Source organism: Pseudopipra pipra, chromosome 1, assembly GCF_036250125.1.
Source record: "Pseudopipra pipra isolate bDixPip1 chromosome 1, bDixPip1.hap1, whole genome shotgun sequence".
Taxonomy (NCBI): domain Eukaryota; kingdom Metazoa; phylum Chordata; class Aves; order Passeriformes; family Pipridae; genus Pseudopipra; species Pseudopipra pipra.
Window position 1 is genome coordinate 96,995,951 of NC_087549.1, and position 24,606 is coordinate 97,020,556.

Genomic DNA, 24,606 nt, shown 5'->3' on the forward strand with positions numbered 1-24,606 from the left:
TCTCTGTATAATGTGCTGTATTATTTACCTACTGCAGAGTGAAGGGAGGGACAAGAACTGTTTTTTCATGGTACTAAAGGAGTACTGCATGACAGACTGTAGCAGTTCATAACACATCACCTAATTGTCTAAGTATTCTGTGGGTTTCTGAAACTCCAGGGGTTTTTTGGGACAGTTGTTCTTTCACAAACCTGCTGAACTCTAGCATTTGCTTATACCCGTTTCTTATAGGGCTGCTTTTGGTGATGTGGACCTGCTAGGTTAGAGCCAGCAGTATTTGGAAAGGACGGGATTGGTGGCTAGTCTCACCTTTCTTCCTTCTACTGGCTTTGGAAATTAATATTATCTAGTTGTGTACATATTAGACTTTTTGGACGGTGATGAAAGGCATTTTTGGTTAGCTGTAGTTGTTATAGTTGGCATCTACACAGCTCACGCTTTTGAACAGCGGCTTAATTTTGTTTTAGTGAATTTTAGAATTGGTATTTTAGAGTAGTCACTTTCTTTTATCACTATCATCTTGCTGTGGCCGTGCAGCAAATTACTGCTAATCTTTACTTCTAGCAGAATCTAGCAAGAGCCTTTTGATCCCTTTATCCAGGAAAAAAGGGTAAAGAAGACTCAAAATGGCATTTGATCTTGAATTTTTGTCAAACAAGTTATTCTGTATTTCTATTGGAGAGATCATTTCTCCAATATGGCATGATGTCCTTCCTTGTCTCTAAAAATTGCTGTTCTTTGGAGAGTAGGCAGGGTGCAAAAGAAATAGAAATGGGAATTGGTTACTTTTTTAACTTTTTAATTAACTTGACATTTTCAAACTGGTTTTCCTCCCTTTCTGCTTTTCTTTTTATTTCATAGGTGCACATATAATTCTCAGGCTACAGTTAGTAAATTCCTGTCACATTAATTTTAATTTAGCATTTTGGTTTGTTGACCAAAACTCATGCTGACAGTGTAAAAAACCCAGAAAGATCCCCAGGCTTAAGATATAACAAGGTTTTTAAACATTTACTTGGATGTTTTCAAAATGGGCAATAGTGCTTTGACCAGCTCCATTTGCTCTAGCGTAAAGGACAAAGGTCCATTTGTGTATTTTTTATTAAAAGATTCTTTCTAATCACAAAGCTTAACAATAGCTGCTGCATAGCAAGTAGCTATGGTTAGTTCTGTTGTAGTGTGCAGAAAAGGGTATGCTGTAGTTATTCAAGTGACAGAGGTTAAACAGTATTGGAAGAGGTAGAATTTTAGAACCTTCCATTGCTAAGGTGTTTGTGTTGATGTATAGTATATAAGCAAAGGAACTTTTTATCAGATGCAGAAATAAAACCCTAACTAGAAATACATACCAATCTCTGCATATGTTAATCACATCCCATGTACAGCTCGGAGTTTAGAAGAAAGGCCAAAGTAAGTATGGTGGACTTATTTAATATTTGCCAAATTTCTGATACCTGAAGCACCTCTTTATGGGTTAAAATTTGTAGCAGCACCACAGATGCGAGTCTGGCAACAGTCTGCATGCAGCTGTTGGGACACGCAGACAGTGTACCCTATGCCTAGACTTTTTAGTGCCTCCTACTTCTGCCAAGTGAAGAGTGCATGGGCAGAAGGCAGAGGTTTCTGTGACTTGCTTCTGGCACGTTAGGGTTTTTTTGTTTGTTTATGAAGACACCTGAAAATAGCATTGGTGTTCTGTTGCTCAGTTTTAGATTTCATTTAAAAGACAAACCTACCCTACATGTACATAGGGTAGTCTGAAAGTTCTTCTCTGCAGTAATACCATCCCTTCTCAGAGCTCCTGCATCGTGGATGTGTTCCTTCCAAATGAATTCCACAGCTGCAGTTCTTTGTGCCTAAACTTGAGAATTGAATGTTTTTGTTAACAAGAGAGCCTTGCCTAAGCATTTCTGAGGCCGCCTTACTTGTTAGTCCTTACATAAAATAACATTAATATTTTTGTTACACTTTCAAAATATTTAATTTTTCAGTTTACAAAAAAAAAAAAGCCACAGTCCAGAAAATAAAGGGATGTTTATTCTTCCTTCAGAAAGACAAGTTGATAGTAATGCCTACAATGTAAAGGGCATACTTTTATTCAAATCAGTGGAGTGACTGTGGTGATTGCCATTTAAGAAAAAAAAAGGAAGCAAACGTGTTCTCTTGTTGGCTGATGCAATGATGGTGAAACTAGGTTTGTGCTCGATTTTGGAACGTTCTTTCCCTATCTTTTTTTTTAATATGCTAGAATTTTTTCTACATGGGCAGAGAGTTACCTAGTTCTATGTTTAGGCTGATGTTTGGTGATAGAGGGCAGTGAGTTCTTGCTAACTTTATAGACCATTTATTTTGCATACGTTGTGACATGACTGTAGCGTGTAGATTGACAGAAAGTAAACTAGTGCAAATTAATGTAATGAGTTTGCCCTCCTCTTCTTTGTAGCACAATGGCTGACAAATCAACCAAGCCAGCAAAACGCTTATCCACCGATTCAACCAACTCTCATGAGGGAGCTACGGCAGGAGAAATAAGTGCTCTGGAAGAGGCCTTCAGAAAATTTGCTGTCCATGGTGATACGAGAGCCACAGGAAAAGAAATGCACGGGAAGAACTGGTCAAAGCTGTGTAAAGACTGTCATGTGATAGATGGGAAGAACGTAACAACCACAGATGTTGACATCGTCTTCAGTAAAATCAAGTAAGTGCTTTTCTGCCATAATTTCCTTGTCTCCCCCACATTTTGTAGATATCATCTAAATTTACCTTCTGTTGCTTACAGATGTTGTGAGACACTGTTTGTCTTTGTCAAAATTGATCTCTTTCATGTTCCTTTACAAAATTTTATTGCTTTGTCTGAAAATATGGCTTTCAGCTTATGACCTGCTATTTTAAATTGACTGCAGTTTCACAGGTGTTATACTATACAAGCAGGTATGGTGTGATCAGGACAAATGCAGGCTATTCCAAGAAACTGCAGTAAGTGCTGTCGGTGTTTTCTGAAGGATATCTGAATGAAGTCAGGATGATCTTGCCAAAGCTTGGCCTCAGAGGACTGAGGCTAAAGTGGAATATGTGCTAAAAGTCAATATTCTAACAAGAGTCCTGATGTCCAGCACAGTGCTAACTCAAATTTGAAGTGTAGGGCTATGCCAAGCTGATGGTGAATTTTGGTGGAGACCGATGGCTGTGATGAATTGATTAAGATTGTCTTTGTGGTCTATGCTTATTCTTGTGACCAGACTGGCACTTTAGTGAATCTTTCTCTGAAGCCTGAAAACCTAGGCAAGCTTGGTCAGAAACTCATCAAATCTAAGAGAAGGTATTAATCTGTTCTGGCATATTCTGTATGAAGCCCAAATAATTTTTCTAGTTTTGTTTTATATGTAGAATTGGATTATTTTTACCTTCCCCGTTCCCCTGTTATCTGATATAATAATCTTGTCTTTTTTGCTTTTTGTTACCACAGTAGCTGTTTAAATTGTCTCACACCTCATTGTGTTGAGGGTCATGCTTTTTAAAAGAGTCCCTTAATTGTACTTGTAGCTTGTAGTAACACTTACTTGGCTTGTGCTCTCAACTGTGTTGTAGTGCTGGGGAGGATATGCAAACTGAGCTGCTTACAAGGGTAGTTGGAAAATCTTGCTACAATCACTGGCCCTTTTGAGTGCATCAAAGCGGAGAAAGGCAGAGAAGAAAAGACAGTCTTGGAAGTTGTCCAGTGTAACATACACAGAATGACTTTTTTGATTGATTTCTTTCTTTGTTTCTTTTCTCCTTGGGGATCTTATCTAGGCAATTGAAGACACTATATATCCACATTCTTACTCAGTAAGAATGTATCTTGTATCAGTCCACTTTCACTTTGAGACCGTACTCATATTTTCTTGGAAGTTGTGTTGCCGGAATTAGATATACTATCAGTGAACTGGTTTATTTGAAATGTATGTTTAGGCTGTAGAGTTTTGTTTCTTTCTTGATCTATGATAGGCAACGTTGGCATTTATTTTCAAATGTTCTTTGACTTTCATCAGCTTAAGAATTTGTCTTATTATTTCCTTTAATGATAGATATGATCTTAGTGCTATTTTCTCAAATCAGCTTCTGGGCATGCTAGTGATAAGACGACCCCATGATATAGCATTAAAAATGTGCAACATTAGCAGATAGAAAGAAGTATTGGTTTTTGTGACTGTTGGGGTAGAAGGAATCCAGTCCTGTTTCACAGGAGTGAGTTCTGAGGTGGCAGGTACCTGAGGCTCCAGGGGAATGTCAGCATATGCCCTTGCTGCTTTTCAGCAGTCTCAACTCAGCTCCGGGCTTCTTATCTCTGTCTCTGGGGAGAGTGCTAGCTCAGCAGTTTCTCAGACCTCTCTCCTGTGACCACTGTCTCGTAAGATGGACTTCATCCTGGGATTCTTATGGTCAGTGAGATGGGGCTGGTGGATTTTGGCAGTTGTAGTCTGGCCAGGGAACACAACAAAGACAAGATGTGTTTGTCAAACCCAACTACAGTTGCCATTTAGCACTGTGTTAAAACTTTCATATGTATTTTCTGTTGGTTCTTATCAACAGGGTTTGTTTTCTAGCCAGCTGTACTTGGAGTTTAAGACAATGGCATTTGTTGTTCAGACACTAGAAAATAATTAATCTAGTAGAAATTCTTTGGGTTTATGAGTTACTGTGTATGAAGCCTACTTTTGTCTTGCTAACTTTCCCAGTCTTTATTTATTATTATGCTACAGATACTGGCAAAATAGGTAGGAACTACATGTTGCTGATAGCCAGGGTAAAGTAACAAGGAAATTAATAAGAGATATGTTTACCTAAGAGCTACTGAAAGATAATGTTGTATTCTCTGATTGGTAACTTTCTCTGCTCCAGGAGAGATTTTATCTCTGAAGTAATGAACATTTTTGTAGACTTAACATCCCCTCTCCAGCTCCACCAAAGCAGGTGAACAAAACTTCTGAAACTTTTGAGCAGTCCTTGATACTTCTTCAAAGCTGTGTCTATCTTTCAGAGATTAGTTAAGTTTAATGTTGTTATAAAAGTTGAAAAAATTCCAGTGAGCCTTTGGTACAGATAAGAAAAGAAGTTTTTTCCTTCTGTGTGAAGATGTCAGGTCAGGCTGAAATGTAATTTGTCTATTTATCTTGCATAAAAGGTCCACTGAAACCTTCATGTATGCACAACATTTATATGTACTTCAGGATAAGAAGAACAAATGCAAAGAATCCACAGTAGTACACATGAAAGAATTATTGCTAGAATTGCATTCTTTGGTAAGAAAACATGCAAACTGGGTGATCTCTTCCCTCACTGCAAGGATTTTTGTTTAACAGTAATTTGTAAGTTCTTAAGGGTCTCATAAATCCTTTGAATTTAGTGGATTGTAATATAAGTTGTTGTTTGTTAAAAATTGATTTAATGGATTCTTTTTCTGCCTAATTTTTTTCTTTTCTATTTTAAAAACTTTCTATTGTCAACACAGAAAATACGAGAAGTGAAGCAACAACGAATTTTGCAATGGAATTACTTGAAATGAAAAGCTACTTGTGAGAGTAGCCACATGTATGAATATTTATAATTTGCATCCCTAGAGAGTGGAGAAAATACACCTACATTTATGCCAAATGTTTGGATTGCATTAATACAGTTGGGATAGACTGCAGTTTCTGTAATAAGTAGAAGAGTAATTTATTTTCTTTTTAGGTTATAAAACATACAGTAAAGACATCTCTTACAATATTGCTAACTTTCTATGCATGTTGCACCTGGAAAAGCAAAAGAAATTGTGAAGAGTGAATTACAAAGTTCTGCCATATCTTATAGAATGAAATCTGTAAAAAAATGCAGCAACAAAAGTGTACATTACTGTAAATGTAATTATGCAGTAACTTTTTGTAGTTTCACATTCAACACTTGAGATGATGTACTCCTTCCTTCGTATGTTCATTGGACTTCGTAATACAGTAACACTGGTTGCAGGGTAGATTTTAATTTCAAAGCAGTTACTTGCTTAAAGTTATGCAAAAATCTCTTTTGCTGATTGGTACCAGGATAACTCTTTCTCTTTAAATGGCGAAAATGAAGCAACCTCTTCTCTGAAAATCCTGCTCATATGATTGTTAAAAAAAAGCCTGAAAATACTTCCTAGGAAACTTTTAACTGGTCCATATATTTACTGCCATACTTGAAGACAAGGATAAGTCACAGTTATATTCTATGAGAATGGAAGTTTTCATGAATTACTGTATCTGAAGTTTGCATGACAGTGCCGAAAGTGGTACTCCCACTTTTTTTCGTAATGATAATATCTTCAATTTCCCTGTAGCTCAGGTTTCTGCTAAAATATAGGGGTTTAGTATAAGTATTTTAGTAATATTAGATCATTCTAAACATTGATTTTTCACATACTATCTGAACGTTATATAGACATCTTTTATATTTTGCAAATGAAGAGTGATAATGCCATCTGGGCCTACTGTGTTTAGAAGCATGCAGACATACAATAGCATTTGAAAATTCATGGGTTTCAAGAAAGTGGGTATTCCATGGATATGTTTTTAGTAGCTGAAACACTTACCTGCCTTCTTGGAAAATTTCTTCATTAACTAACCATTTTTTTTCTGGTACTCTTCCAGAGTTGCAAAAATTTGTAGGCTGTTTGTTTTGTATTGCTCTTGCAGAGTGCAAATATGGATTTAGTGAATCTTGTTGCCTTGGAGAAAGCAGGTACATTGGTGACACGGGAGAAGGGCACTGAAGGATTCTGTATTTGGTATGAAAAGCAACACGTGGCTGAATTCTTATTCTAGCAAGACAGTGAGACACAACAGTCTAAGAACTTTGGGATTTTTGTATTAAGGAAAGTAGAATACCCAAGAATAATAGATGCTACGGATCTCTGACTAGCATTCCAGCGTGTTGCCTTAGGAACTTAGATTTCTTTGTTTAGTGGGGTCAACAACTGCTCTGGGAAATTTGATATGTTAGCTATGCCATACACATACTCCACTTGTTGTATATAGTGAACATGGTAATAGTAATAGCCCTGATATAAATACCTCTGCTCTTATTTTAGAAGTGTTACCACTCAGCACTGCAAGAATATGTTTTAAGCACTGCCATAAAACTGCTGATTCTATGACATTATTAGATAGAAAAATAAAAATATTTCTGTTTATACTGGCATGTTACTATGGTTGCAGGCACGACTGGATGACGTCACGCTTTGGATCCATTGTGAGCATTTATTTAGGTAGTTGTCTCCATGGAAACATTTGTTTGTTTTGATGTTACTATGTGTTAAATTTTAAACAAATTTTTGTGGTTCTATACTGCATTGTTATTGAAGACTAGTTAAGCTACAGAAGCTTTGTAAATATACCTTACTCCCTAGCCTCTAAAATATTCTTGGTAAAAGATCAAGTGAAAGCATAATTGTCCTCTGAAATTCCATTAATAGTTCCTGATGTTGCTTTGACATGTTTTCTTGTTGCTGAGGAAGCCATGTATTCTAAAGGCCAGAAAACTCTCCTCCATCTTTTTGAGTAAGAAAGGTTTTGTTCCCATGGAGAATCATCACAACACACTGTATTGTGCCCTGAGTTTTGAGCAGTCCCACCCGTCTGTCCTCACAATGTCTTGCACACTTAGCTGCTTAGCCTGGTTCCCACAGCCTGGATCAGTGAGGTCTCTACAGGAGTGCTTCCACCTGAGACCAGCTGGGCCTTAATTCAGCAGTAGTTCACTATTGCTGCAAGACTGTGAAAGAATTGAAATGGATAATGTTTGCCCTGAGAAGCTGGCAAGAAAACTCTTGGCAGGAATGGTACATGCTTTCCCTATTTGTCAATTGTAATGTAATTGTTGTCTTTTCATTGTATTGAACAATTATAATACTTCTTGCTTTCTTAATATATTTGAAAGGACAAGTACTTTGACACCTGAGCTCATTCAAAACAAATATCTGTCCAAATATCACATTTCTCTGAAGTAAATTGTTTTTAGCAGAGATTTTACTGAAGCCTTTCTTAAATTTTTTAAATATGTAAATAGGTATGAAGTGGTCTTTATAAATAAAGGAAGCACATAGTAGTTTTGAGATGCTCTTCTCCCCCTTCTGCCAAGAGGCATAAATTCTAAACTAAAACAGTGATTGCATATGAGAAGGAAGATGGTTTTAAATTCACTTGCTGTTACACAGGTTTGTTTTGTGCATGTGTAACGGGTGAATTCTGTACTCCTAATGATGTATGCTAATTTTGATTTTGAAAACATTGTTTTTTGTGAGCAGACATCACATGAAAACCTATAGATACAGTGGTGGGCGATTCATTTCCCAGCTGATATGGAATGCTGCATGATGTTATACACAGTGCTATATATAGCTGCTTGTTTGATATTTGCCACAGTTTGTAGCATATTCCACTCATGTGCTGCAAGAACTTCTAGTGGGTTAAAGCAGAAGTAGGTCTTCTTGAGTTTTTTTGCATGTCAGCCTTATTTAATCATATTGCACCATTATTTAAAAATACCTGTTTTTCATTTATAAAAGCAGCCATGTGAAATCTGTGTTAGTTTTACTGATTAACAAGCAAGTGTTTTCTAGAATGTTAAATATCACTGTAGACTTTGATCTCATGGATTGAAGTAGATGATGATAAAGGTGTAGAGGATGAGGCAGCCTTGTCTGCAGCAACCACGTGACTGCAGAGTTTAAGATCATTAGATTAACAGCAGAATTACAAACCTGAACTTCAGAAGGGCAGATCTCAGCCTGATGAGTTTCTCATTGGAAACTGCACTGGAGACCGGAGGCACCCAGGAGGAGGAGGTTGATCTTCAAGGCATCTTCATCAGAGCACAAGAACAATCCATTCCCATGTGCAGGAAGTCAAGCAGGCATGGCAGCGGGTTAGCGTGGATATACATGGAGCTTCTGACGGAGCTCAACCACAAGAAGGATGTACACAAGAGGTGGAAGCAGGGAGAACCTATGTGGGAGGAATATAGCCCATGCATGAAGAAACTGCATGAGGAAAGCCAAGGCTCATGCCAATCAGTATAACTTCAGTGCCCATGGAGGTTGTGAAGAAAATCCTTTTGGAAATCCTTTCTCAATACACAAAGGACAAGAAGCCAGTGTGGATTTGCCAAGGACAAGTCATGCCTGATTGACCTAATTTCTTTCTCTGTGAAATGACTGGCACTGTGGGTAAAGGGGTGTAGTACACAGTGATTATGGCAAGGACTTGACCCCAGTCACATCACACAAAATTGGTAATATATGGGCTGGAGAGCAGGTCAACAGTCTTAAGAGGCAGCTCTGGAGGTGGTGATGTCAGTGTCACAGTTTAACCCCAACTGGAAAATAAACACCCTACAGCCACTCACTCACCTCCCTAACGTGGGATGGAGAAGAGAATCAGAAGAGTAAAAGTGAAAAAATTCATGGGTTGAGAGAAAGACAGTTCAATAGGAAAAGCAAATATTGCTCACACAAGCAAAGCAAGACAAGGAATTCATTCATCGCTTCCCATTGGCAGGCAGGTGTTCAGCCATCCCCAGGACACTAGGGCTCTATCACATGAAACAGTGACCTGGGAAGACAAACACCATCACTCTGAACATCCCCTCCTTTCTCCTTCCCCAGGCTTATATGCTGAGCATAATGTCATATGGTATGGAATATACCATGGATCAGTTGGGGTCAGGTGTCCTGGCTGTGTCCCTTCCCAACTCCTTGTGCACCCCCAGCCTCCTGGCTGGAGGAACAGTGGGAGAAGCAGAAAGGCCTTGGCTCTGTGTAAGTGCTGCTCAGTAACAAAAACATCTCTGTATTATCAACACTGTTTTCAGTACAAGTCCAAACCAGCTCTTTGTACTAGTCACTGTGAAGAAAATAAACTCTACTCCAGCCAAAACCAGAACAGATGAACAAACCTTTGAATGTGAGGTGACAGCAGTCCTTGCATTGAGTGAGTTGTAGCAGCAAGGAAGGATAGCTGCATAAGTCAGTGAGTAGCTAGCAGGTCTAGGGAAGGGATCCTTCCCTTCAGCTTGGGCTGGTGAGACGGTGTCTAGTGCTGCGCCCAGTCTGGGGATGCCCAGTGCAAGAAAGATACCGATACACTGGAACAATCCCAGTGCAGGGCCGCCAACATGGTCAGGGGCCTGGTCATGGTGTATGGTGACTTGTGGAAGAAAAATAATGAAGTTTCTCTATGTTCCTGTGTAGGCAATAGAAATTAACTTGTTCTGAAGTTAGAGAATTTTATAGGAAAAAAGTCTGTTTATATGTATGTTGTTTGACTCCTAAAATACAGACATGAGCTAGAAATCCTCCATCTGGTAAAGAGGATTAATATATTATAACTGTTGTAATTAAGATATATTTAATCTGCCTATGTGTATAAAGCTACTAAAAGAATTAAGATGTTGTCTGCTTAGAATGTGATGGTGGTGAATGTTATCTAGAAGTTTAGGAGGTCTATTTTATGACTGAATTGAAACAAGTCTCATTACTGAATGATTGTAACGTTAAATTCAAAAAGGATTCAACAACATCCCAGCTTAAAAAAGAGAATGTGGATTTGTACTGTCTTCCCTTCTCTGTTGTGTCTTCACCAGCAATAAGAATGTAAGACTTCTCCTCAGAGAAGTGTTAATACATTGTTTTCAACTTTGTGGAAGACTGTGGTAATCAGGCTGTTAGACTTGGGGGCTAATCTTGGAGAGAAGGAAAGAAAAGGGGCCCTTGTAAATGCCAAGTGGGCAACACCTGATCTGCCCTTAAGGCTGGGCGCTACATGGTCTTGATGGAGTTAGACCTGGGCCAGGCAGGTTTGACATATTAATTTGAATTTGTTGCTGGAAGTGATGTCACATACAAGGCACCTTCTTGATATCTTTTGCTCTGGCTCTGGCTGGACTCCTGGCTGATGAGAAGGTTTAGGTGCTGTATATAGAGTTCGGACTTGCAGTTTTAAATGACCTGAGTGGTGTTACTGGGAACCACTCCTTTGAAAGTCATCACCAGGATTAATGAACTGCTTTCTGGCTTTATTGAAGTGGAGTTGCTTATCACTTTCTTCTGTGTATGTGTCTGTGCATGTGCTAAAATGAAGGAACATGAATGAAACCCCAGTTTTTCTTTGAACCTTGATCTCTCTTTCTGACTTTGTGCAGATTTTTACTGCATGTGTATGTATTCCCATGAACTTAAAACCAAAATAAATATAATTATGGTATGGAGCTCTGGTATAATCCCTCTTCCCCTCAAAAGGAAAACCTTTCCCTTTGAGATTTTTTCCCCCATTTTATAGTCAGCTTTAGGTTCTCATTTTTGCAAAGGTTGTAGATGACCTTGCTAAGATTACAGGTGTTGGTGCTGATTCCTAAGGATCTCAGAACATGGCAACTTTTTCTAGGAAGATATGCTGTTAGATACCGAAGTTTTATGGCTGAAGGAGCAAATATAGGAAACCATTCAGCTTCAGTGAGGAAGGATGACTACAGTTGACAGTGTAGACAGGAATACTGTGGCTAAGATGTCTACTCTTCTGGTGAAGAGTAACAAGAGCACCTCACCTCCTGCCTATCACCAGCATTTTCAACAGTGCAGATGCTCTCAGCACTGGTTATTAAAAAGACACACTGCCTCAGGCAGGAAGGGAGAGTTTCTGTACTATTTTATTTGTGCCTGATATTTGTAATTCAGGCACAGAAACCTCAGAAAACCTAACTGCAGGGTTTAGCATCAAGGCAGTAAGTTTCTGCCTAAGCTGTGGAACAGCTTTAAATCAAACCTGAATCTTTGTGAGTGGTGGCAAGCAGTGGAAAATATCCTCAGGCAAAATTGTTTCAGTGGAGCCACGAGTTCATTGTGAAAACCAATGCACTCCATGTCTGTTTTGAACGTTTGATATTCCTGGAGTCCAGTAGCTTTTCTTGCTGCTTTTACTTCCCAGTAATTGGTTCTGGAGATCCTTTTGGGAATGGTGCCATGTTCTGCGCAGAGCCGCACGGCACACGGGTATTGAGAGCTTGGCAGGGGCTGTGCTGGCTGCTGAAAGGAGAACTGTGCAGCTGCAAGTGTGTGGTGGTGCACTGACCTGCTTGTCCAGCCCTTTGCATTGTGCAAGGTGGATGCTCCAGCTTCCTTGGCATTCACTTGGTGCTTCAAACTATGTGCTTTGTAAAAGGGATGGCAATGCACGCTGACAGCAATTGGAGAACACTACCTTAGCAGCACCGAATCGTCTTCCTTCTTCTTTGCCTCACCTTTGTTCTGGAAGGAAGAGTCCTGAAAGTGTGGGAAATCTTGTATTCTTACACTGTTAGCTTATTTTCATGATTGTAGCACTAGCTTCATAGGATGCTCACAAAAGCAAAAAGCTTTCTAGATTTCTCCTTCTGTGGGCAGAAACAGAATACTGTAAAGAAAAGGATAAGCCACCACCATAATCTGTTGAGTAGGAGTTAGTCCTGCAGACCTGTTCATCTCTTTGTTTCTGCTGATACAGCAGAGCATTGTGTACCACTCAGTGCGATTTATGATCATGGGCACTAGCAGCTGCAGAACAGTGGTAATCTTTGGCACCAGGCTGTGACTGTCATGACACATGACAGCACTTGCTTCATTGTCCAGATGTCTTGGGTCTTTATTCTATGTCCTCCAGTTGCAAATAGTGTTTAAAAATAAAAGTAAGCTAACAAATTGTTATTTTGCTATCAATGGCTGTAGGTTTTTTATGCTATGTAAAAGATGCAACTGATAGCTTTCATATAATTATAATACTTTGTACAAGATAAGTTGTTTTTCTTTCAGTTAACAACAGATAATACAGTGATACTGTAACATGATAGTTCATTACATCACAACTGAAAAATTAGTATGAGAAAACAAGATGGGTCTGTGCTTATTGTCTGGAATCTCACTCAGTTATACAAGATCTCCAGATAAACTCATTGCAATTCCCAGTCCAGTACCAATTAACCCTGGATTTGTCTGCTTCATGATATTCAAGTGTTTGTTACTCAGCGTGGGGTGATGTTTGTTAAGCTTCTGAATGGAATTGGCAGTGCTGAGAATGGAGAGTTTATCTGACCCAGACCAGTGTGAGAGTAATATGAGGCTACTGATGAGAGGACATAGAGGAGAGGGTGGGCAGCTCTTATCATCATATGCAGCCTGTATTTCACAAAAATGCGTTGTGTGTGTTCGCTTCTGCAAGAACAAGCCTCTGTGGCATGGGTTAGCTTAAAAGTAATGACTGCAGTGTTTATCATTCCTATCCAATCACTCCCCTGTGCACAGCAACTGCTACTGCTACAGCCTCAGCTAGTTTGTGTCACTAGGGGAACATAAGGAACTCTGTTTTGAAACTCCTTATGTGCAGTTTTCCTGCGACTCAATTTGAAACAGGTAGTAACCTTTCTTCCAAATTTAAGTTGTTTACATTTTCTTCCTGTGATGCATGCTGTATGGAAATAGATGCCTGGAGCAGTTGTAATCCAGTGGAGATCAGCATGTGTCATACTGTTCTCATTTGGCATGGTGCCAATGGAAGGTTTTGTAGGTTTGTAAGCATTGATTAGTGTTTACAGTTCTACAAGAGTGTCTAGAGGAGGACGTTTTATGTGATTTTTTGGGTGCCTTTTTTTTAGCAGAAGAAATTAACAGGTGAGCTGATATTCTTAAAAGAACCAATAGATAGGAAAAGTGAGAAAAAGGGAGTAATTTGGCATTTATAGGTTTTGATTTTTTTTTAGTCCAAAGTGCTTTGTAAGTTGGTATATAGGTTTCAAGCCTAAGAGAAAAATAGGAGAAGGTACTGAAAGATAGCTATGGTGAAAGAAAATATATACCCCATATAGCAGCTGATAGCCACTCTATTAAGTGATAGTTTTGTGTATATCCAGAAATAAGGAATTTTGATTCTAGGTGTCAAATGTGATTTGAGCTTAGGACATTTTTAATGCTAATAATTAAAGATAATGAGTGGTGTGAATGCAAATCTGAGGTCAATGACTGTAATCTGATTAGATTTTTGCTCCCAGTAAGTCCTGGTACTAGTTTAAGAAGAACAGTGAAGAGTATTCAGTTTAGTAATTACTTGAAGGGATCAATGCATTTGCCATATGTTTCAGCAGTTCATCCTTTATTAACAAAATATAAGTAACTAAGATTTCATAGTAAAAATGAATAGAAATTATTTCCTTACTTTTACAGAAAAATTGGAACTGTGGTTTCCACTTTCCAGACAGGTTACTTTTCTTCCATCACTTCACCTAATCTGAGAGTACTGGAAAAGCTTTACATTATGCTGAAGTGGAAAACTGCTGAACTAAAATGCATAGAGCTAGTTTAATCTTCTTTTTTTTTTTCCCAAGACGTCAGACTGTGACCCTACTGGGTCTCCTCTAACCAGATGAAGAAAGGTATAGAAAGGATACTGGGCAGTTAAATAAACTCCTTCTGTACTGGTAAGGTGAACTCTGTGTGCTGATTTAACAGTCTGGTTTTGTTTGATCTGCAAATCCAGCTGACTGCAACTTCAGTCAGCATTTGGCATTTTGAACAGTTTGTCTGGTTTTGATAATTCCTTTTCTGATGAAGTTCTGTGTTCTGTGCTCAACAACAGAGTATCTCATGCATGCTTGGGAGATTGTTTCTTTTATTCTCATTTTAGATGCTACATTGTGTCACCCAGTCATTGGCTATTTTATGTTCTAGTTTTACATCTTCAAGTACTAATCTGTGAAAGGCACAGTGCAGATCGACAGTGAAGTGACCGTCACCTGAGGTAAACAGTAGAGCTATCAGACTTCAGGACTACCCATAGAGAACTGGATTTCTTTAATGTTAGAGACACTGACTTGATGTTATCTAACATGACACTTCCACTTTTTGAAAGTTTTTCAACTTCATTCGTCAAAGCCTTGAGATGAAGAGGATGACAAGATATACTTTCTGAAGATAGTTGTCCAAATAACTTATGCCAAGTGTTGATTAGATTCCTATATGTGCTTGCTTCAAATATAATCTCCTAATCTTGGAGAAGTCATTTGCTGAACAACACAGCTTCTGCAAGATACGTGGTGATTTTTAGAGGAGTTACTGTATTGACTAACCTCTCAACAGCATTATTCATTGTCATAAGCTGTTGTTTAAGAAAATGAAGCATATAGAGTGTGCCTGATTTGCATGTAGTCAGAAGAATTCTAGCCAGCATTTCTGCTTGTCATCTTTGTTGAGCTCCATTTGAAAATCTGAGGGGCTTTTTGGAACTTGGAAGAGTGAGCAGATTTGACTTCTGATGCCTCTAAAGGAATGGACGCCCTACCTCTGCTGCAGGTTAGAAAGGCACAAAGCGATGCTAGTTTTTGTAGCTGTGGTAATCACAGAACTTTGTTGACTTTTGTAGGTGTAGGATACTCTGTAGGTGTAGGATAAGATGTTCAGGAGTGCATAAAGCTTGCTTTGATTGTATTCTACCCTATCAAGCTGTGTTTAGTAATTGAAGTAGAGCACTGGCCTGAAACATTTGCTGTTGAATTCCTCCTGGAATTTGCTATCCTTACTGTGAGATGTTAACTATAAATACATGCATGAAGTACCTAAGCTAGTTTTAAATTAACTACTTGTATAAACATTCCTCTTATAGAAGGTTTGTGATAAAAATGACCAGCACGTAACCCTGCAAAAATGTTTGTCAGTTGCTTGTTTTGGGAGGTTTCAGAGAAGACCTGCACAGGCTGGTATATGCAGTGCAGCACATAGAGCTAAACAGTGTGTAGGTACATGGCATTGTCCTAATCTATTGGTTTTGTATCATCCTTTTTTCCTGCAAAAAAGGAAAAAAGTGATCTACCCTACTGGCAGCACTGCTGGAATGTGAGAGACCATATGGTGAATGAGATCCCATGGAAATTCATCAGTGGTCCTCATTCAGAAGATTTTATATCACAAATAAATTAGTATGTACCTGGAAGGTAAGACAGTTTTCTAATATATGCACTGGAGTAAGAACACAGAAGTCTAATACTAATTGCACCATTAACTGTCTCATGGCTGGGCTTGGCGAACGAAGATTAGGGAAGGCTCTATCCACATTTGTTGCAGGCATGCTGGTGGCTTATGAGGCCAATACGTGACAGCCTTGTGCGACTGCATTGGAAGAAGATGCCCGTTGGCCTGTGGTTAACCAACCAGGTGAAAGTGGAGATGAGCTTTGTTTAGGCCACCTTTTCTAGTCCCCTCTCCGAGTGGAGCAAGCAGTGCTGTCCTTGAAAAGGCTGCTTGGTTGTTCAGGGTGCTGCCCCAAGAGACTGTCATCTCCAGTCAGTCTCAAATGACCAATATCCTGAACCACCTGTATGCAGGGTTGGGTCTGCGGCTGCCACTGCACCTTTCACCTGCCGTTTCGACCCTCGCCCGTCACTACAGGACTTTTTGCATGTGGGTAAAGCCTTCAAACCTGCGCAATGGATTTTTTAGGTGAGACACAGTATGCGTGGAACTGAACCCACCCTTTAATCCTAAGGTTCATCTACCAGGGCCGAGCAAGCTTGGACGGTGGCAGCAAGGTCCTCAGGACGTAGGTTTGATTAGAGTGACCTTCTCTTAGATGGATGGCCTTACAGGGCTAAACGAGCTCCATCTGCCCAGGTTTGGGATTAGAGTTGTCCTTCTCCTAGGATGACTGCCAGAAGGCTAGTGAGCTCATCCTGCCCAAGAAATTAACTGTCTACTATTTAGAAAACTTACTGTCCCATACCAAAGACTGTGGGAGTGGATACGCTGAATATTCTTGCATCAAAATACCATTCTCAGCAAATGACATTTTGAGGCAATACTTGACTTGTTGCCTCTGCTGGTGAAATCAGAAGAAGAAAACATTAGCTTCAGAATTGAGAGAGTAATTCAGGAAAAAAAAGGATGTGAAGTCTTAGTTACATTCAGTAAATAAGAACTGCTAGAGATGGCTAGTGTAAGAATGTACTAATTCCTGTTTGGAAACGAAACAAAGCAGAAATCAAGAGAGCAGCATATCTTACCCAGCCCTGGCTTGATACCTTCTTTCAGTAGCTGTTGATCTAAATAAATTACAGATTTCCAAAAGAATGCACACTTGTTCTTTCATAGTCTCCTTGTTGCTTTCACAAGTCATTGCAACATATTGGAGTCTTCCCAATTATTTCTTGGCATTTTGGTTTGTGATGATGATGTCCGCAACATGGAAAGCTGTGTGGGAACCTCCATTTGTTGTAAACTTTTGCATCTTTTGAATAGAGAAGTATGATGTAAATGAGAGAAGATCTATATTGGTGTTAACTGTCATAATTTTCTGCCTTTCTTTGGATTGGTTTCAGATGCACATGAGTCAGCAGTGTAAAAACTGAGACACAGATCTTTAACAGGGGAGGTGATAGATTCCCATACAGAATTTGGTCATTGTCTGTTTATAGCTTTCACAAAGTGCCAAGACATTATTGGCATGGACTGTTCTGCAGATTCTGTGGTACAACTGAGGATTCCAGTAGGAAAAGATGTTCCCCTCTTTGGACACAGAGAGAGGATCAATCTCTCTCACCCAAGGAGGACTGCATCAGAATCAAAATGGCTTCTTTCTGAAGCTGTATGTAGCTTTATTGTAACTACTTGTTTGGCAGACTATCTCTAGAGTTAGGATTTTTAACTTCAGCTTAGATTTTTTTATCAGGAGATGGATAAAACTCCATGCTTTGCAAACCCTCTGTTTTTTTCTCTTCAATCTCTGCTTTGCCTGTGTTGAATTGTTTAGGTCTCAAAGCTCAAGGGCATGCTCTTATTATCTGTGAGGTATATTGGGCTTTCTGCAGATGTTCTTGGTTATGATTAGTAGGGTAATCTTCATTCAGATTGATGATTGCCTTGTCAGTTGCTGCAACCTTCTGTTGAGATGGAAAGTACATAGAGATAGATAGATAGCTCTTTTGAGGTATACAAAATCAGTAAGTAGGCAGATACATTCGCTATTTTTTCCCTAGGATGTACAAAGGTAGATATATATTTCCACAAGATATGGTAAGGAGAAATGATAGAGGCATAGTAGAGGAACTTACTAAAGAATATTCTCTGCATTGGCAATAGTATACATATGGAATTATCTTTAGACATGTGAGCTGTAGAAGAAACGAGGCACCACTTTTCTCAAGTGTTACTTGGCTTTTGCTGCTGTATAATTTAGCCTGAACATTTTCCAGGTTTAGATGCATTTTTTAAAATAGTTTGGTTCTCTTCAGGTGAATTTACTCTCCTACTCTCATTGTAAATTGTTTGAGAGACTGTTTGTCCACAGTCTACCTATTTTTCTGTCTTGCTTTTTGTTTTGTAAAATGGGAATGAGACTGCTGGCACTGCAAACAATTGGATCCATAACTGCTCTTTCAGAAGACATGAAGATAAGAGAGATAGGGGGAGCTGAATGTTGTTGTGAATTTTAGAGTTTTAACATAGATTGAAATCTCCTTTACAAGGAACACACATAGAATGGGAGGTTGAGGTTGCACAAGACAGGAGACTGTCTGCATATTTAGAACTTTACTGTGACAATCCAATTTTCCCTTTCATATGGGAAGGCAGTCTTCCAGTAGGGGGTGAATATGCTTTCTCCTCATTCTTTTGGTTATATTTTTGTTTTGTTTGAAAGAGAAAATGTGCTGTTTCTGCTGTGTGCATATGTGCAGTCTGAATTCACCTTTCTTGAAGGCTATGATTTGGTCCTTGGCTATTGGTTATGACAAACGGATATTCTTGTGGCTTTCTCTGAATATGACCTCTGGATATGTACTGATATTGTGGTTAGTGTTTCTCTTTCACTTGATGTGTCATTCTTGATTTCACACCTTTCTATCTCCAACTGTGGTCAGTGATTCCTATAGAGTGAGATTGTGCTGGTGTCAGTTAACGCCAGCTGTCTATTTTTAATGCTGCCAAAAAATGTTAGCTGATATACATACATCCATGTTTTTTCCCTGTAATCAGGATCACTGAAACAACCCCTCCTACATACACACAATTTTTTACTTACCTGAATATATCTGACCACACAGGAGAATTCGCTATTATTGAGCTGTCACTGAGTTCAGAAATTTCTTTTGTGGTTGTATGTGATATGACATGGAAAAACATCCAACCTTGTGAAATTTTGAAAAACTGGAATTTTGCTGTTGTAAAGCCATCTGACAATGATGTTTTCTTACTGAGACAATCTGATAAAACTCTCTTGGTTTTATATTCTGTGGAATTAATATCTAAAGGAAAGTTCCACCCTGGATTAGATGAGACTGATGCTCTGGCTGCCATAGTAAAATTTTTGTAAGCAATGAGTTGCTTACTGCTGAGATGCAGTTCCCAAATACATCAAGCTGTGTCACTTAATGTTTATATTTCAGAAATAGCTATGTGTGGCAGGAAGAATGTAGCAAGGTATTATGGGAGATGTAGTCTTTGGTGCTCTCACGCATGCTCAGTAGAGTGCTTGAATGTTTTTGGTTGAGATATCATGTGACACGTTTTGAGCGCTGTGCTTAAACCCCTGCCTTTTGTAATAAAGTTTAATTCTGCTCTTGCACTCGATGGAGTAAGGAGCGGAGTTCGTGCCCATACAAGCACCTCAGCTATGCAAAACTGTTTCTGAAACATATGTATAGTATTTCTTACCTATAGTATTAAATGATATTACACTTTTCTCTCAAAAAAACCCCACCCCAAACCAGTCTGTAACTGGAAATACTTACTTGGAGGGTAGGGAGCTATGTCCTGGAGCTGGCTACCTCAGCTCTCAGTCAGTGCTTTCTAAATTTCTTGGCTAAGAAATACAAGTAAACTTGCTGTGTCTTGCAGTATGGTCATTAACAAACAGCTGCCGTGCCTGAATAGTAGAATGAATATGCTCTATTTGAGTTCAAGGTTGCTTTATTCATCCCTTTCCCTTCATTTTTCTTTTCTTCAGCCAGGGAGTTTTTTCCTTTAAATTTACCACTGTAATTTCTGAATGGGAGTTTTGTTGGAGCCCTCACTGAAACAGTGTTGCACATATCTTTCCCCACAGGAACAAGTTTCAGATGCACTTGCAGTTTTACTTGAGCTTCATAGTGACTTAAAAACATATCCCCACAATACTCACCCTTTGCCTTGCCCCTGTTTTACATTGTTCTTTTCATGTTGCTCTGATGTGGATTGGCCCAATGTAGGCAAAATGGCCATTTTGGTAGCTATAAAATTCCTGCCCGGGAATTAAAAATCCCTCATAATATTAGACATTTTATAGATACAGAGCTAGTCTTTTTGCTGAAACATCACAAAATCTCAGGAGGAAAACAAGAAAGAAATTCTAGGAAAGTTTGCAGCACATAAAAGTGGGTGTTTTTTTTAATGTAACTTTAAGGAAAAACTGAAAGGAGAAAAAATTTTGGATGATACGTTGCTAGAAAGAAACTTGGATCCTCAGTGTTATTCCAATAATAAAGACTTGGATTCATTTATTATTCTGTTCCTTGTCAATGGTTTACTTTCAAGGTCCAATTCAGTTCTTAATGAAAGCATAATTTAAGTTCTAATATCTTGAGACTTAGTGAGTTAAGATCTTACTACGTCTAGTCCTATTTAATAATGCCATTGTTCTTTGACCCCTTGTGTTTGAATTTTCTCTAAATCGAGTCAGATGTCATACCATGTAATCATTCAATATCTAGTTCTTAGTGAGATACTGAGCTTTTCTGTTCTGAGTCTCATTAATAAAATCAGCACTGTCTTATGAGACTCTTTGTTTTCTGGTGTGGAGATTTCATTTTTCTTTCTTCTATCAAATGTCATGTCCTGTTCTTGGTTAACTGGTCTCATCAAAAGAGGCAACGTCTTCCCTGAATGTCAACACAGTGAAAACATTGATACTGTATGTAGAGAGAAAGCAGGCAAAAGCCTGAGGAGACTGAGTGCTAACATGAAAGTTCACTGTTATGTCTCTTTTTCTGTCTTGAGTGTCATGTATTTATATGAATTCAGGTTAATAATGTAAGTCCTGAAAAATAGCTAGTAATCTGAAAGCTTTGTTCTAGTCATGCTTATGAACAATTTTGTATAGTTTCTATGGATTAATTGTTTGGGATCAAATGCATTCACTTTTTCTTAGAGGATATTGGGCCATGCAGCATTGGCCTTGCCCACAGTCATGGCTTGCAACAAATGGTGTTCTAGTTTTCTTTCAACAGTTTTTGTGTTGGATATTGTTTCATTGTATGTTGATTGGTCTCATTTCTAACAAAATATTTTCACACTAAGTGTAAAATCAAGAAAGTGAATCAAAATAAACATAGCTGCTGGGGTTTTTTTAGTTCTGGGACATGAATAAGGCATGTTAGCTCACATGGGATTGCTGGTGAGCTCTAGAAGGATGCTTTATCTGTTTATCTGATTTTTCATTCCCTGGGTTATCAGACAGTAAGTTCATGGCACTGCTTTAAATTGCAGAGAAAGTACAGGTGATGGTGGTTCTTTGCCCTGTCCTCTCAGTGGTAATGCCTTTGCTGTAAGCCCCTGCACTTCAACAGCAGAAAGAGCTTTTGAAACTGTAGTGGCTGTGTCAGCTTCTTCAGCTTTCTGAAGATAAAATGGTAAGTATTATTATGTGACAATAGCTTACCATTAGTTTGTGTAGTACACTCAGCCTGGGAAAGACTGCCAGATTAAATGATTAGCTATTGAGAACTCTTAGTAAATCTTCAGCTATCCTTAGATGCTTTCATTTATTTGTATGAGGCTGACTTAATGAGTACTGTGAGATCATCCTCTTGGATTTTTTTATTTTGGATGGTTCAGCAGTGTCTCTGGTATGTGATCTGTATTGGGTTGTTATACTGTGGTTAGTTTCTGCTCCATTCCCCTATAATCTGCGTATGTGCCTAGCCTAGTGCATATCTTTAAGATGACAAGAACCAAAGAGAACAACAAATAAATTGAGTCCTCTGGAGAAGAAACGAGCATATATATGCCAGAACCCTGATTGTGAGGCATTGTCTTTCTGCTTCAGCTCTAGTTTGTCCCCTACCATTTGGGTCTAAGACCTGTCTCCAGCCTCTTGTTTTAATTGCTCTGAATTTCCTACATCTTTGTGTAGTTTGGCTAACCTTTCTGCTGATGTCACTTGCCCCTGGCATGTCCTTTATTGTCTTAACTTCCACCAAGTTGTGCTGACAAATAGTGCCAGTCCTTCATGCACCTAAACAATGGATTTCTGTGTTACTGAATGACATTATCTGTAAGTTGCATATCACTTACTGTATTCTTTCACAGGAGTACACAGCATTCCAAGCAGTGATACAATTACTGTCTTTTATTAGTTGTGTGTGTACAGTTTTTACATTCTTTACGTTGAGTCCAGGGGATCGACAACCAAAAAAAGATCTCTCTTCTATAAAAAGAAAAGTTGAAATACTCCCAGAGTACTTGGTAGCACCTGCTTCTATCTCTTTTCAAATTCAGGTACAATGTCTGTCACGTGAAATACACTTGCAATACCTTCGATGTAAGTTGGGGCATGTGCTTTTTTCAGGATTCACAGAGTTTTTCTTATACTTCTTTTGGAGCTTTTTATCAATAGATAACGATCACACAGATCTTAATTTTTAAATATTCAAATGTAACATTATTTTTGGTCCCTTAAACTGAAAAAAACTCCAAACAAATTAAATAAGTGGATTCTGCTAGTCTTTTCCTCTAAGCCATATATAACCATCAGACCTACCTTCTGCTTGGACTTTCTCTTTTCCTCATTCTCTCTAAGTCCCATTAATCTCTTTAACCCCTTTAGTTCATGCTGGGATTTACTTTTTTTGGAAGCATTTACTTGTTAATGTTTTTGCCAAGTCACGCTCTTTCTCCAGTCCCCCCTTCGTTCCCTTCCCAATCCTATTTTATCTGATGGGCTCATAGCTGTTGTGTTTGTCTTTTCTTGAACTTCAGGTTTTATTTTAGTGGAAACAAATTTTCACTGTAAGTGAAGCAGATAGGAAGGAAATGCCACAAAAATAAAGCCAAAAGGAGAGAAAGGTTAACTTCAAGTATTGGAAAAGAGAGTGTTCATGAGAGAAGCCTAAAACATTTAAGTTGCGATGAAGCCTGATGAAGATATTGCTGGTGGTTTGGTGAGCTGCTGAAGTCTTGTTGCTTCAGATTTTCACAGTGTGACAGTTATCCCAGTTTCAGATACTTAGAACAAACTAGGCACACTCTGCTTTACCTTTGCTCAGTAATGAGACAAAAAGCACCTGGAGGGAAACTGTCCCTTCCAGGTTCAGTTTCTGAGTGAATGATGTGAGGTGTTCTGCCCTTGCTGCCCACTCCCAGAGAGGTTTCTGCAAGTCACAGCTATTGCTGTGATATAGTGAGAGAATTTTGTACTGCATTTCACATTGTCTTGTTTTTCTTTCCTAGAAAATTGATAATGGCATTGCCTTGTGGTCAGGGGGTATATAAAGCCATCTAGTCCACCTCCTAAAGTCTGACTTGGCCGAGATGTTAGAAATTATAGAGAGAGACTAATTGTGAAGGTCATCTGGATGTCTTCGTTGTCAGTCCTACTCTTTCCTTCGAGGGAATGCACTTGTGGTAAATAACCGTGCACTCTAAGGTGCCTGTGTTCCAGAAGCACCCACTACGTTAGCTAAAGATCTCTGTTGTAGCTTCTTCCTAGGATCATTTTTCTGAGGATATCTTCTAGAAGAATATCTTCTTTCCTAACAATTTGCCAAATTACTCCTGCTTATATCAATATACGGATGTCTAATTTCAGTATTCCAGTTTTACCCATTAATTGTGCAGAAGTCTCTGATGCAAGGTGATGTGTCAAGTTTTGTTATCTTAATTGTGTGTTTTAAAACCATCTCTCTTTAGAGCTGTTAGTGCAGTGCAAAGAACCTGATAGTATTACCATTGCTTTCTTCCCCTGCTACTGTTGCTTTCTTCCCCTGCTCTTCTGTCTTCAGCTGTGTTTGTCAAATTTATACACAAGCCTGTGCTTTGGGTTAGTCATCCATTGTTCAGTTTTATCCAAGAAACTGTGTTCTCTTTTTCATTTATAAGTTTTTTTGCATTGTATGTCTAATTATTAAAATTTCATTCTTGACTGGTACATAGCAAAAAGCAGACCTTCACAAGATATGTTAAATACTCCATTAGATTGCAAGGTTCTACCAGCCTGGTTCGCTACCTAGGGGCCTAGGTTTAGTTTGGGATTTTTTTGGCTATGAATTATGGGGCTGATGGCCAGTAGAAATGCTGAGCTGTGTAGCCCAAAGAGAGCAGAAAGTGAAAATTGTAAACTACAAACCCCCCCCCCCAAAAAAAAAACCCCAAAAACTGCTAGCCCTATGGCATAATCTGCTTCCAGCTTAAACAGCCTTGGACTTTGTGGTGGTAACGTTACAAGCAGACATTCTTGGAAAAAAAGAATACATCCATTAGATGAGGGATGTACTTTGCAGAGACCTGTGCAAACCTGTTTTGCTTCAAAGATTTTGTCTGTAGTACCCTGTAACTGTCAATGTGTACAATAC

The 24,606-nt window shown here is 38.8% G+C and overlaps 1 protein-coding gene across 4 annotated transcripts in view; it reads left to right on the forward strand.

The window, feature by feature from the left end:
* Positions 1 to 24,606, forward strand: part of TPPP (tubulin polymerization promoting protein) — a 72,480-nt gene that overhangs the window by 10,085 nt on the left and 37,789 nt on the right. For all 4 annotated transcript variants that reach the window (XM_064666702.1, XM_064666692.1, XM_064666712.1 and 1 more), the window contains exon 2: positions 2,444 to 2,698. In XM_064666702.1, coding sequence (XP_064522772.1) covers positions 2,444 to 2,698 — 255 coding nt within the window. The remainder of the gene's footprint in view (positions 1 to 2,443; positions 2,699 to 24,606) is intronic.